Genomic DNA, 14,828 nt, shown 5'->3' with positions numbered 1-14,828 from the left:
TTACTTTGTGCTTGCTTTGCCTGGCATTATCATAGAAACACATATGATGGCTTGTTGGAAAGGTGGGGTTGTGCTGAATCCAGTAATACCAAATATGATATATATATATATATATATATATATATATATATATATATATAATAAAAGAGAAGTGTTCTGTCACTCAATGTATGAGGTGTACTTGTAATGTGTTTAGAATACAGTAACTTGTCTTATAGCCAGTTATAACAAATGTTCATTCCTTTGGCCCCAGTAAGTGCTTTTACATGACGGTCCCAAAACCTTTCTGCACTGTAGATCTGAATGTGCATTCAAGTAACAGAAAACAATTGCACTCTTTCTTTGGTTCAACAGTAAGATTAGTCAAGAGCTGTAAAGGTTTTAACATGTACATGCTGATTTAAGAGGATTTTCATATGGAGTGTGAGGCACGTATTACACGCCTCGGGTAGCAAACTCTAGATCTGGCTTCTTCTTTTTTTCTTTTCAATAACAATAAATCAAATACATTTGAATTATAATAAATGTTAACAAATTTTTATGCCAAAGTGTTATTTGCAAAATAAAGCATTATTTCCAAGTTTTCCTATTATGCAGTTTGACCAGTTTGAACATTTAATTTAATATTTTGCTGTTAAACTCCATTTTTCCAAATGTTTTTAAAACCGATCCAATCTACTTTCATCGGTGTATGACTCTGTGTTGTTTTTAAAATGCTTTGTGCAAGTTATCGTATTGACAGAACAAGTAAACAACCAAACAATAATTCTGTAATAGCAACCTCATTACTTATAAATGAGAGACTTGTGGGCAGATTAATTACAGATTATTAGCAGGAAGTACAAGGAGAGGAAGGAGGTGCACCAGCATCTTATTTAGCAGATTATGCTTTAAAGTAATTCATATGTACAGTGCCATAGGGTTTGCTTGATGACAATACGTAGTGCCTTATGTATCTATATTATATACATTATGTCTACTAATAAGGCCAGGTAGATCATACAGCTTTCTGAAGCGATTTTTTTGCTATTTCAATAGCCAGGTAAGACATTTTCTTGTGTTTCAAGCAATTTAAGAACAATTAAATAGTTGTTGTTCAGCTGAGTTTTATGTTTATTTATCTACACTCTCAATGTTGGGTTAAAAACAATCATTTTTGGGTTATTTGGCAACCCATCACTGGTTAAATATTGAGCAGTACACATGGGTTATTTTATTTAACTCAGCTATTGTTTAAACATATACTAATATAGCTATATTAAAATAGTTTCGAAATTAGAAAACACTGACAGAGTTATTACTAGAAGCAACAGTAATAATCAAAAGGTGAACAACCAAGGACAAAATATGATAAATTTATGGGATGAATACAGCATAGTTACATTTACACTCGTTTAACAAGCACTCTAGATTTCCTTTTTTTAAGTGACATTTAAATTTTAATCCAAATGTTCTCTGTTATCCTTTTTAACTGAAATAGTGCTGAAACTCTTGCCGCCGATAGCCTATCTGAGCCGTACGTTTAACTCGTAGCTGAAATGTGCAGTAACTGACTCCATAACCTGCCCATAAACAAACAGTACTGAAATTAGATAACATATTTTACCATCAAAATAAATTAAGTTCAATAATATAATGAATAAAATCAGCAAGGTAAAAGGCGTTTTTATCATGCAAAACCTCCTCTGCCGACTATCTCGTCTCTGTATGTATGTTGTATTATGTGAAATAAAATCATTTACAGCACAGTAAAGACTTCATATATGAAATTAGATATATACAAACATTAATTTCAATGAAGAAATGCACCATTTAGGCAGCGCTGAGAACCACTCTCTCCTGAAGAGGATGCAAAAAGCCCCAACAGTGGGGGTGAAGTATAAGCCCCCCCTGGTTTTTTGTTGTTGTTTCGAACAACAGTGAAAACTGCATACTGAAGTACATTTGAGGTAGGCCTAATCGGAAACATTTGTGAATAATTTATTTCGAACAAATGGTTCTGAAAGCGTATTAAACTGCTAAAGTCATTTTATTTAAGTAAACAAGTCTTTGTAAAGTCATAACTGTTTCAAAATGTTTCATTTCAATGGTTCGTATTCCTCATATGAAATGGTATTTAATGATTTGCTAATTGTATTTAAAATATTAACTTGAATAAAATATTTACAATGGGTTTGTAAAACTATTTTTATGCATATTATTTCTTTGGGCTGACTTTTTGTTGTATTTACACAGTTTTGACCAGCAGGCGTCACCATCGCGTGCAACGCTTGAAACAGTTAACAGACTGTTTTTAGTTACAGTACGGTCACACTGAAAATCTGTTATTCAAAATCTAATTTAAACAAAAAAATTTATTTTGAAAAGTTTAAAAAACAATTTATGGAAAACAAATGCTTCAGAAATGTTAAATAATCTGCATTATTTGTATCTGAACATTTAAAAAATATAAAAAATAACCCAGGATTTTTATTAGAGTTAAGAAATTCTGTACAACAATGTATTGTCATGGACACTGATACAAAATTAAAATAAATTATTTTTAATAATGTGAGCACTACACATTTGCTTGATAAAAAGCATTTTATTGTGTAGAGGTTCATTTCTCAATTAAAATAAAATTTTTACAACATTATATTGATGAACTGCAGAATTGTAACATTTAGTTGTCATTTTAAAAAGTCTGTCCCAATTGTAATCTGTCAGGTGTTTGATTACATCAAAAGCCAGACATTTTAAATCAGATTATACTACAGTAATGCACAAAGTAGAATATATATATATATATATATATATATATATATATATATATATATATATATATATATATATATATATATATATATATATTTAAAGGAAATCCCTCAACATTGTACAAATAATGCATGTTGTTAAATGAATCACACAGGAACTTTTTGATATTTGATATAGGCATTTGATAATTAAAAAAAATATATATTAAGATACTTCCTTGTCTAAATTTCTAAGATTCACTCAATATGAGATTATGTTGTCTGTGTCAGTCACATAATGAGTAAATTGACTTCTGTACTTCCTGGGAAACATGTAGCTTGTGCTCATGAACTAACTAACTTTGTGAATGTGATGCAGGTGCTCTATCAACAGCACATGTTCAGTATCAACTGAATAGAAATTGTTCTGTCTGAAAAGTTTTTCTTTATTCTAAAAATCTTTAATGTCTTCTTTTTTGGAGACCTAAGCAAATATGGGAACAACTGTAGAGGATCGAGAGACGGTAGGTGCCCCAGATGGTGGCTGGGGCTGGATCATTCTGCTAGGATGTTTTGTCGTCACTGGCTTCTCTTATGCCTTCCCGAAAGCTATAAGTGTGTATTTCAAAGAACTAATGAAGGACTTTGACTGTGGATACAGTGACACAGCCTGGATTTCATCTATAATATTAGCAATGCTGTATGGTTCAGGTAAGATGCTGTAAACTGAATTAAAATGTTTTAGATTTTTTTTTTTTTTCTGAATGCTCAATATATTCATATTCATTTAATCCAGGACCAATCGCCAGCATCATGGTTAATAAATTTGGATGCCGGCCAGTCATGTTGGTTGGAGGATTACTGGCCTCAGGAGGGATGATAATTGCATCTTTCACTACTAACATTATCCAGCTTTACCTCACTGCAGGAGTCCTTACTGGTAACTAAAAGTTTAAACTAAATTTATAAATCCATAAACAGTTTTAGTACTCAAACTTTTCACTGTTTGTAGACTGAAGTTTTGTTCTGGCTATGGAATGTGGAGAGTTTTAAGTGAACGTTTCAGCATGTTACATTGTTACGCCAGTAGGTGGCGTTGTGTTAGTGCCTTTATTAGTGAGTCGTTTCATCGTTGGTTCATCCAATTCGTTCAAATAGACTGATTAATTCGAGAACTAAACATCTGTATTGCTTGGAGACATCCAGTCTGCTTTGACTTATATTTAAAATAAAAATATTCTCTTAGTAGTAACTCGTAATAATTCACATCATCAAAAAGTTTCCGTTTTGGAGACGTATCTCAAAGTATTTTATGTCTTATACACCTACTGGCTAACAATGTAACAAAATCACAATGCTGAAATTCCCACTTACGGAGCCCTGCACATGACATGCAGGAAAAATAGCGGGCTAAATGGTGCGCACGATTACTATTGCGTTCCCTCGATTTACTATTTTGTTCACTCGATTTAGAAATTGTGTGCACAATTTACTCCTTTGTTCCCTCGATTTCCTAAATCGTGTGCACGATTTAGCAAATCAAGGGAACGCAATAGCAAATCGAGGAAACGGAATAGTAATCGTGCGCATTGAGGGAACGAATTAGTAAATCGTGCACACAATTTTTTTTTTTTTTCTTGCATGTCATGTGCGGGGCTCCAAACCGACTTAACAGCATGACTGTAAGATTGATATTTATATTTTGTTGTTAAAAAAATGTTTTGCTTTATTAACATTAAATACTATTTAAAAAATTCCATATTTTGAATGAATAATGCCTTTGTCTCTTTAAAGGTCTTGGACTGGCGTTGAACTTCCAGCCATCACTGATTATGCTGGGGTCTTATTTTGACAAACGCAGACCACTCGCCAATGGACTGGCGGCAGCTGGAAGCCCTGTATTTCTGTCAGCTCTTTCTCCTTTAGGACAACTTCTTCTCAACCGCTATGGATGGAGAGGAGGCTTTCTCATCACCGGTGGTCTTCTGCTCAATTGTTGCACCTGTGGAGCAGTCATGAGACCCTTAAAATACAAAGAAAGGAAAGTGATAGCCTGTTCCCAAGAGCTCAGGGAAATGCTCCCTCCTGAGGCTGGACAAGAGAACATTGTTTGTGAAAACAATAATGATAAAAAGCTCAGTAAAAAGAAGCTTTTGGACTTCAGTGTACTTGCTGACTTAGGGCTTATTATCTATATTATTGCAAAATTTATAGTTGTTCTTGGCCTATTTGTTCCAACTATTCTACTAGTCAACTATGCTAAGGACCAAGGAGTGCCTGACCAGGATGCTGCCTTTTTGTTGTCTATTATAGGATTTGTTGACATCTTTGCTCGTCCCACATGTGGCATAGTAGCCGGTTTAAAATGGATCCGACCCAAGATGGCTTATTTCTTCAGCCTTGCCTTGCTCTTCAACGGCCTTACAGATGTTTGTTCAGCTACAAGCACAGACTATAAGGGGCTGATTATATTCTGTGTGTTCTTCGGGCTGTCTTATGGCATGGTGGGTGCTCTACAATTCGAAGTGCTGATGGGTATTGTGGGAAAAAGCGGGTTTTCCAGTGCACTTGGCCTAGTGCTCCTTGTCGAGGCAGTGGCTGTACTGATTGGACCTCCCTCTGCTGGTCAGTTATGATGAAAACCTGTATTAGATTGAATCGTCCATTATGAAATGCATTCTTATGATAAATTGGTAAATGTAATCTTTTTTTCCACAGGTTATTTGGTGGATAAGTACAAGAACTACGAACTGATTTTTTACATGGCTGGAGGAGAGCTGATCACTGCTGGGCTATTTCTTGCCCTTGCATCATTCTTCTTTATTAGACGAAAGAAACACAAAGACAGACAGCAGAAACATCATGGTGATGTGGCAATCAATCCGAAAAGATAAACAATGGAGAAAGCCGAAAAGTGGGACACTTATGTTCAATTAATTATCTTTTGTTTAGATATGTGTGTTATTAATATTTTGTGTGTTAGTGTTTAGATTTTCCTAATTTCTAACTCTTGCATATAAATTACACAATGCCACAATCAGCAAAACACTTTTTGATCACGTGGGTCAAGGAAGTCTAAGACAATAAAAAGGATTTTGAGTGCCATGTTCTTAGAAAGGATATTTTATATTGATTTTGATTTTATGTGCTAAATGCCTATATATACAGTATGTACACCAAAACAAATGTCGTTAAATATCATTTTTATATGTTTTAAATGACATTTTAACTGTAGAATCATTGCTATTGCTAACTAAAATGGAAACTATTTTTTTTGTATTTAAGATTAAGCTGAAATATTGGATAAAAAGACTTAGAAAATTAGAAATGTTATCTTGGCAACTAAGTGAAATAAGTTTAGGTTGAAATACTTAATTTAGTAAAAAAAAAAAATAATAATAATAATTTAAATGTTTATTAAAGTCACTGGACTATACAAACGTTGGAATTGTTTAAACACCACATATTTCAAGTATAAAGATGAGTTTTATCGACAGAAGCATGGATGAGCAATGGCTTCCCCAGTGTCTCCTAGTGGCTGATTTGTACATGGAGGAAGTGCAAAGGAAAGCTTTGGACACATATATGTGGTGAGGTTCCAAGCCATTGGTTCAGATATGTGGACGATACGTGGGTAAAGATTAAGAGAAGGGAAAATGATTTATTCTCTGAGCACATTAATTCAGTGGATATAAATATCAAGTTTACTAAAGAGGAGATGTGGGACAACAAACTTCCTTTCTTGGAGTGTGCTAAGAGTGGGTGGTGCCCGGAGATTACAAGTGGAAGTGTACCATCAACCCACTCATATGGCCCAGTATCATATGTTTGATTAACACAACCCATTAGAACAAAAACTGGGTGTGATTCACACTTTACAACATCGAGTGGAGATTATAGCCACGTTTCCAGAGGCCAGAGAGCAAGAGAATAAACACATCAAATAAGCATTAAAAGAAATGCGGTTATGAAATAGGACATTTATCAAAACTCAAAGAAAATAAAAAAGGGAGTTTGAACAAAGGAGACAGAATATCCAGGGGGAAAAAACGCTATCCCTTATGTAGCTGGAGAATCTGAGGAGTTCAGAAGGGTTTATTGCTGTGTATTTCAAACCAATGACTACTTTGAGACAACGTTTAGTCTAGAACAGGATTCCCAAACATCAAAGAAGTAATGTTGTATATGCTGTTAAGTGTAGTGAGGAGTGTGAGGATTTATACATAGGAGGAACAAAACAGCCACTTTATCGACGAATGGTGGAGCATAGACGTGCACATTCTTCTGGGCAGGATTCAGCAGTCTTCCTGCGTCTACAACAAGAAAAACACAATTTTCACAACCATGGGGTGAGAATACTGGAAAGAGAACAGAGGTGGTTTGAAAGAGGAGTAAAGGAAGTGATTAATGTAAAGGTGGAGTGTCCCTCTTTGAAGGGGGTTTGAGACATCATCTGTCCCTCGCCTATGATGCTGTGCTGGAAACACTGCCACATCGCTGCAAAGAGAGATCAGGCTGCTCCGTCCGGAGACTATAGTCACACTATTCCAGAGTAGATGGTGTTACTGCTCATGATGGTGCCCCTGAGCAGTAACACCATCTACTCTGGCATGTGTGCACATCTAGTAGTCATATGACCTCTGTAGGTCTGATGAGCATGTGATATATTTGCCAGAGTTACTTCCTGTTTTTACAACTGATTTTAATACAAATTTAAATTGTTTAGAATGTTTTAACACCTGGATGGTTTAGTGATGAATCTACACTGACAGATTAATTTAATAAAATTAAAACGGAAAAAACAAAAACAAAATAAAGATAAATAGTTTAACTATTAAACAATTTTTTAAGTGCATTTTACAAAAGCACATGACTAAAACTAACTAAAATTTATGTGAAAAGTGAAAATACTAAAAGTTCAAAATATTAATAAATTCTATAATGATATATAAATAATATAAAACAAGTCATATAATAAAACAACACTGCATATAATGAATATATATGCTCTGGAGGGGGAACGTCTAAGGTCAGAATTATAGAGAAATCATAACTGTATCAAAGACCCAACTGAAAATTCATCTCTTCTGTCAGCACATCCCTTTCACTATTCTTTAATCCCTCATTGTTCTATCTTACACTATTCTAAACAATGTTGTAAACGGTGTATTAATAGTGCTTCTTGTGTTTATTTGCTCTTAATGATGAATTTATTGTAATCTTCATTTGTAAGTAGCTTTGTGTAAAAGCGTCTGCTAAATGAATAACTGTAAATGTTAATCTAAATGTAATGAGAAATGTGATCAATTATACGAAAATTGCATGACTTTGTATAGAGACTGAGCGCAGTGTCATAATTTGAAGATCACGCCCACCGTGGGGAAAACAATCCAACGCTCAAAATACAGAGCAATGCCTTAAAGCTGCTATGTGACAAGGTTTACAGTAAACATGCTAAAAAAACTCAAACCTATGTTTTTATAAGATGTCGACCCCAAAAACACGAGCATTTAGGACACAAATAGTTGTAGATGTCGGGGTATTTCAAAAGGAAGGTTAGGAAAAGGCACACTGATATAGACCAATAAAATGTAGTTTCTTAATATATCTCCTCCGCTTTTATTCACATAGGGTGGTGAAATAATCCTTTGACATGGTTAAAAATAATACATGTTTGCTGTCGTCGGTTACGTTTCCCTCTAGTGGGCGCAGTTCTCAAAGTAATATGACACGTTGCGCTCCACTTTTGTGTCCTAAACGCTCGTTTTTTGGGTCGACAGCTTATGAAAACGTAGTTTTTTTTTAGCTTGTTTGCTGTACATCTGGTCACATAGCAACTGTTAGGCATTGCTCTGTTTTTTGTTATAAGTCAGAAATGAAAAGGAAACAGCTTAGCGCGATAGAAAGTAAATGGAGAGTGTTGGATTCCCCCCACCCCCGGCGTGGGCGTGGCCTAAACACGCTCCGTCTCTATTGGCTACTATCTCTGTCGTACAAACTATTTAGAATTTTTATTGGCCAACCCAGCAGTCAATCATCAACTGTACGGTCGCCTGACGTCACTCTCAGGAAGCGGCAAAATAGTGCTTTCATCGGTATCAATTTGAGTCGGTCAAGTTGCGTCGTATTTACCTTTAAAATAATCCGTTTTAAAAGGTTCACAGAACACAATAACGTTATCCATTCCTTTCGGGTATATTTAATTTAAGGACAAGAAATAATCCTTTTCATTTCGAAGGTTTTCATCGTCAAAAGAGTGTTTCAACAATGCCGAGAGGAGGCGAGTAACGTAACGTTACCGTGTGCTTGCTTGAGAGCTATTTAACATACAGATAGAGACAGCAGTGTAATAATATAACGTTATATATATTAAAGTTAAATGTATGACCTTATAGGGTACTGTTAATGGTTAGAGCTTTAATGGGTAAATCACGGTGCATGTAACGTTATTCTAGTACAAACTCAGGCCATACTGGACCAGTGTAGCCGCACATGTATTGTCTGACCGATAAGTGTACAGTTTCATCGACGATTCTTATTCATGCTCAGCTTAATTGTAGTATTACATAGCTGCATGTATTTCCATTGCCTCTTAGTGTTTTGTGTGTATGTATTTGTTGATTATTTATTTTATTTTGCCTTGCCCACCACCTTAGGCAAAAAGAACCATAAGGGCCGTGGGAAGCAGTTCAGCAACCCTGAGGAGATTGATCGACAGATGAAAGCTCAGAGGGAAATGGTGAGTGTAACATTAGTGTTCATCTTCTGTCACCTACACACTCCTGAAATTGATACAGTGGAGGGGATGATTGCTCCGCATCAGTTTGTATAATGGAAACTGTGATTATTTTGGGTGTAGGAAGCGAATGAAGGGGCTGAACGTGGAAGTTCATCAGAATCTGAAGAGGAGAGCAGCAGTGATGATGAAGTATGAGATTTGAAATAAATTCACTTAAACAGTTCATCCAGAAATGAAATGTCTTTTTAATTCACCCTCGTTTTCAAACCTGAAAGAATTAAGTTAATCTTTGAAATACAAGTGAAGATATTTTGTATAGAAAAACATGAGAAATACATTTCTGTCCCTCCAATAGAATTCCACCCAACCAACATTTTGATGTTTCAAAATATTTATACCTTTATATTAATAGCTAGGTTTAACCTAGCTGTTCTGAAATGTATTTCCAAGAAGAACAGATTTAATTTAAATTTGATTTACCTATAAACATTGATCAACGCACATATGGTAAACAAAAACTCAAAAAAGGCTTGAAATCCAGCAAGAACAGTTGAGCCTTTGCATGCATATGAATAAAGATCTAAATTAAATCTGTTCATCATATTAAGCGATCATGTCTCTTCAGAAAACATTTCTACATTTAAATGCTATTTGGTTGCGTGAACTTTCAGTTGATGGACAAAAATGACGAGAAAATATTAGAAATATCTTAATTTGTGTTCTGAAGATGAGTATAAGTCATGTGGGTTTGGAATGGCATGAAGGTGGGTAACTGATGAGAGAATTTAAATGTTTGAGTGAAATAACCCTACAATATTATGATTATTTGTATTAATACATAAACCATTTTATATAAGATGGGGAAGGTGCTGCAAAAGGCTTTTTATGGTTTATGAAGGGCTTTATTTATTTTTTATGTTGTTTTCTTTTCTCTTGAAGCAACCTAAAAGGAAAGGTGTAGAAGGTCTAATTGAAATCGAGAATCCAAATAGGGTCTCCCAGAAGAACAAGAAGGTTGTGGAAGTCGATGTCGATGCACCTAAGGAGCTCTCACGTCGCGAAAGGTATGGGGGACAACATATACTTGAGAACCGTAGGGTAAAATAAACTTTTTATTTTTATTTTTTATAAATGTATATGTGTTTCCCTGTGTAGGGAAGAGATTGAAAAGCAGAAGGCTAAGGAGCGGTACATGAAGCTGCATCTAGAGGGGAAGACCGACCAGGCCAAGGCAGACCTTGCCAGGCTGGCCATTATAAAAAAGCAGAGGGAGGACGCAGCAAAGAAGAGAGAAGATCTAAGGAAAGGTGAGCTGATCGCATAAAGTCTTCTAATGAGAGATCAATCAATAGCTATGTTTCCATCCAGCGTTGCAAATGTAACTTGAGCACAAAAATTGGAACATCGCATAAAACATTTGTGAATACAGCACCGTTTCCATCCAACAAAATAGTTGTTTCTTTAAAAACTGGCACTAAATATCATTAAGAAAAAGGTAATTTGCTGCAGTAGGAGCAGCCACTCTGGTTCTTTTTTTGTATTTTAATAAATTACTTGTGCATCATAATGTACAGATTAAATGTGCTCATGTTTTACTTTTGGAGGCAGATGCCTGTTGTTTGGGAGCGCAGTCATGTAAGACCATTCTGGGATGTTATCATACCAAATCACCTTAACAACTTTGGCTCAGGCATGTTAGAATGGCCATAACAAACATTTCAGATAGTGTTTAACAAGATTGGTCTGCTGGTTAGTCATCCCATCCCATCGTGCAAAGTCACATGTTTTTTGATGGGCATTGAGGAATTTATTCAGTACCGTATTTTCCGCACTATAAGGCGTACTTAAAAGCCTTTACTTTTCTCAAAAAACGACAGTGTGCCTTATATATGGATCAAGGCGCTCTGTCAAAATGTTGATATTCCCTTTAGCACAGCTCTATCTAGTGGATGCATAACGCAAACCCAGTGAAACGTTTGACTGCAGTATCTTCTGTTCTATGTGCCTTATAATCCGGTGCGCCCTATATATGAAAACAGCTCTAAAATAGGCCATTCATTGAAGGTGCGCCTTATAGTGCGGAAAATACGGTAATTGTTTTTCATCATAGTTTATGCGCATTTTCTTATAGGTTAAAAAAAAACTTGTCAGACTAAGTTAAAGGACTGGTTCACTTCCAGAATAAAAATTTCCTGATGATTTACTCACTACCATGTCATCCAAGATGTTCACGTCTGTCTTTCTTCAGTTGCAAAGAAATTTTGTTGATTTTTGATGAAAACGTCCCAGGATTTTTTCTCCATATAATGGATTTAAATGGTGGCCAATGGGCTGAAGGTGAAAATTGCAGTTTCGATGCAGCTTCAAAGGGCTCTTCATGATCTCAGCCAAAGAATAAGGGAGGGTTTTATCTAGTGAAACAATAGGTCATTTTCTAAAAAAAAAAAATATATATATCCTTATTTAACCTGTTAGCCAACACCCTGACACGGGTGTAATCAACGCCCCTCGCACAGGTCAGTGTTTACGAATAGATTTTTTAGAGTTAAATTTAGAGTTTACGGGACAAATTTAATCTTGACAAACTATATATCATTATAAAGATCTAAGCCTCAGGCATCGATGACAGATCACTGTTTTTCAATGGAAAGCTTATAAAGACTGTATTTGCGTTCATTGAGTCATAAACACATCCACAGCTGTAAATCCCGGTTTAGTTAGAAAGGTAAGGGGAGCACGTTTAGTCCAATTTCAATTCTTCAGCGACAGAACTGTTTGCATCCGATATGGAATAAATCACGCTCAGAAACTGCGTCTTGATAGTAAAAACACGGCATGGTTTTGCAGCGTACAGTGTCACAAACAGAATGAGGCAATCCACCGGAAAAAAGAATGAGTGAAAGATAGTTTATTTGAATTTTGGCACTCCCTCGTGACGCGCTCTGATGCACCTGTCAGCTGATGGGGGCGGAACTTATAGTGATCGCCTTTTTCTTTGTATCTTTTATTTTTCGACAGTTTTTATATATGTGAGAGTGTGTTTTATGTTGAATGTGAATGTATCTGCATGAATACCATCTGTTTGAGTGCAAATCAGCCCAAATCAGCTCGCTATTACTGCATGATCACGGCTATCAAAGTGAACGCGTCTATATGAATAGAGAGAGTGGATTATTTACTTTATGGCGCATTTGTGTTATTACCATCTGTATAAGTGGCCATCAGCACTTATTTGCATCATAATTCATTGTAAATGCTGCATTTCTAGCTGTCTCAGGATTTTCTGTAATTGGCATACAAAGTTAAATCTTTTTTTATTTTTCTTATTATTCTTAATTTTCTTACTCAAATTGTTCTTATTGTATTTTTCTAGTACTCAAATAAAACACTTTTATGATGTCTGCGTGACCTTTCCAATGTAATTATGTAATCCGTGAATTTGCAAATCCTTTAAACGCATTTATGCACATTTTTAGAATTTATCCGCATCTTGGCATTTCCATTCAGCATTTTTTTTTAATGCTATATCCCAAAATGTGCATAATAATACGTGAATGGAAACATTGCTAATGACCACCTATGTAATGGACAAATCTTCCTGTTTTGTGGTGTGTACATGTTGAGAGATGCCCAAACCAAGGCCAGTGGGCCAAAGTTTGCCATGATAATTTTTGACCTGCAATACAAAAAAAAAAAAGGCATTGAAGCAACATTGTAAATATAAGTGAATGTGTTGTTCATTTTAATATAATACAATTGAAGAAAGTGCATTTACCTTTGGGCAAAGTCCTTCAGTTTGACTTATGGATTTTCATAGTAATATGTTTGGTATGTCTCCTTGAGATAATACTGATGAACTAGTTAAAGGGATAGTTCATCAAAAAACTCCTTATTCTTTTTTTTTTTAATAATGACACTGATATTGTCTGCTTTTTAAAATCTCTTTCAGAAAAAGAAGCAGAAGAGGCCAAGTCGAAACGCTAGTCCAAGCATCATCACACAGGACAGGGCTTTTCTGGGGAGGGTGGGAAGGGGACTAGTTATTTAGAGGAAACAGCTCAGGGGAATCCATACATGTCATCCATCCATCCAAGTTTGGAGGATTTGGAGATTTGTAGGAAGTCGAATGGGAGGTTGTGTATGGCGTTGAAGTTTGTTGGGTTTTTGATTTTCAATACCACCAATCTTCACTCACCATATCCCTTCCCTGACACCTTCACTGTGCTCAGACTCTAAAGCTGCTGGAGTTTGCTCTGTTTCTACATGTCTATGATGCTATCTCCATTACTTAAGTTTGGGATGTTATGGAAGAGTGAGGTAGGGTTGCAGGTGTGCTCACGTGAGCTGATAGGAAAGAATGAAGTAGGTTGTTGTGTGGAACAGACAAACACTAACTAGACATTTTGTCTTTTTATGTAAAGAACGACATCAGCCCTTCTACTGTACTGTCTGTGTGGCCTCATTCTGTTTAAGTACAAAATGCATCTGTAGTCATTTAAAGTTTAATAGAAGGGTATTTTGGTTGTTACCTGGTGAATTCAGGATGCTGCAGATTACATCCTCGTTTAAAATGTTATTGTTTTTAAGTGCTTAAACACAATATAATGCAATATCAATAAAAGGCATCACTAGGACAGTATTAAAGTAGCTGCTTCGTCACAGCCCGTTGAGCTGTTGCTTGTCTCCACATTCACCACATCATCTTCTATAATGCCCCTTTACTCAGGGGTTTTGCAGTTCTCTTGAGGTGGGACCATTGCTCAAATATAACTTTTTTTTTGTTGTTGTTGTCACTACTAGACTCACTGGTGTATCCTCATAGTATTTTGAAGAGTTTTATGCTTTAGCCCATTGCTGGGACCTGACTTGCCTTGACCGTTAAAGGAAAGCAATATTACCGATGATGATGATGATGGTGCAACTTTTTTTCCAGTTCTTAAACTCAGTTATTTACAAAGTATTTTAACATTTGTAAAGCACTCACCTGTACTGATGTAAGTAATTACTTGGGCTATTGGTATGAAATCAGTGATCAGTAGTATTCCTTATTTGAAACTTTGTTGTATGCAAATAAATAAATTTGTAAAAGAATAAGTGTTTTCTCTTTTGTCAGTCAGTACTTTTGCATTTCAACACAGGGATATTTAATTCCCATTATTGATGTAGACATTTGCAATAAAAATACTTTAATAAAAGCTAATCGAATATTAATTTCTTTTACATTTATTCATTTTTTAAGATTCATTGAAAAGTTCATTTTATGTATCTTATATTTAATCTAAGGATGTGATAAATCTTGACGTTGAGGATCTAGAAGGTGAACAAATGGTCTGTGGATTATGGATTATTTAGGTATT

At 35.4% G+C, this 14,828-nt stretch overlaps 2 protein-coding genes across 3 annotated transcripts; both read left to right on the top strand.

Annotated features, from left to right (window-relative positions):
* The first annotated feature begins 3,225 nt into the window (after positions 1-3,225).
* Positions 3,226-5,773, top strand: LOC113056536 (monocarboxylate transporter 3-like). Of its 2 annotated transcripts, XM_026223311.1 has the most exons (5): positions 3,226-3,443; positions 3,529-3,672; positions 4,527-4,797; positions 4,873-5,357; positions 5,451-5,773. In XM_026223311.1, the coding sequence occupies exons 1-5, from the start codon at positions 3,227-3,229 to the stop codon at positions 5,624-5,626; spliced, it is 1,293 nt and encodes a 430-aa protein (XP_026079096.1). In that variant the 5' UTR covers position 3,226; the 3' UTR covers positions 5,627-5,773. The 2 variants fall into 2 exon arrangements, with proteins under 2 accessions (XP_026079096.1, XP_026079095.1); XM_026223310.1 differs by having other exon boundaries at positions 4,527-5,357.
* A 3,006-nt stretch (positions 5,774-8,779) lies between these two features.
* On the top strand, positions 8,780-14,562 carry LOC113056041 (28 kDa heat- and acid-stable phosphoprotein-like). The gene is made up of 6 exons (XM_026222496.1): positions 8,780-9,012; positions 9,389-9,471; positions 9,592-9,660; positions 10,411-10,535; positions 10,627-10,778; positions 13,421-14,562. Exons 1-6 carry the CDS (start codon positions 9,000-9,002, stop codon positions 13,453-13,455), a joined length of 477 nt encoding a protein of 158 aa, XP_026078281.1. The 5' UTR covers positions 8,780-8,999; the 3' UTR covers positions 13,456-14,562.
* The last annotated feature ends 266 nt before the right edge of the window (positions 14,563-14,828 follow it).

This window comes from Carassius auratus, chromosome 37 (assembly GCF_003368295.1).
Source record: "Carassius auratus strain Wakin chromosome 37, ASM336829v1, whole genome shotgun sequence".
NCBI classification, from domain to species: domain Eukaryota; kingdom Metazoa; phylum Chordata; class Actinopteri; order Cypriniformes; family Cyprinidae; genus Carassius; species Carassius auratus.
This window is presented reverse-complemented; position numbering and strand designations above follow the sequence as displayed.

Coding starts and splice junctions, on each gene's coding strand:
- LOC113056041 (XM_026222496.1), top strand. Junction 10,536..10,626: donor GAGCTCTCACGTCGCGAAAG/GTATGGGGGACA, acceptor TTCCCTGTGTAG/GGAAGAGATTGAAAAGCAGA. Junction 10,779..13,420: donor GAGAGAAGATCTAAGGAAAG/GTGAGCTGATCG, acceptor AATCTCTTTCAG/AAAAAGAAGCAGAAGAGGCC.
- LOC113056536 (XM_026223310.1), top strand. CDS start 3,227: ATGGGAACAACTGTAGAGGATCGAGAGACGGTAGGTGCCCCAGATGGT. Junction 3,444..3,528: donor AGCAATGCTGTATGGTTCAG/GTAAGATGCTGT, acceptor CATTTAATCCAG/GACCAATCGCCAGCATCATG. Junction 5,358..5,450: donor GATTGGACCTCCCTCTGCTG/GTCAGTTATGAT, acceptor TTTTTTCCACAG/GTTATTTGGTGGATAAGTAC.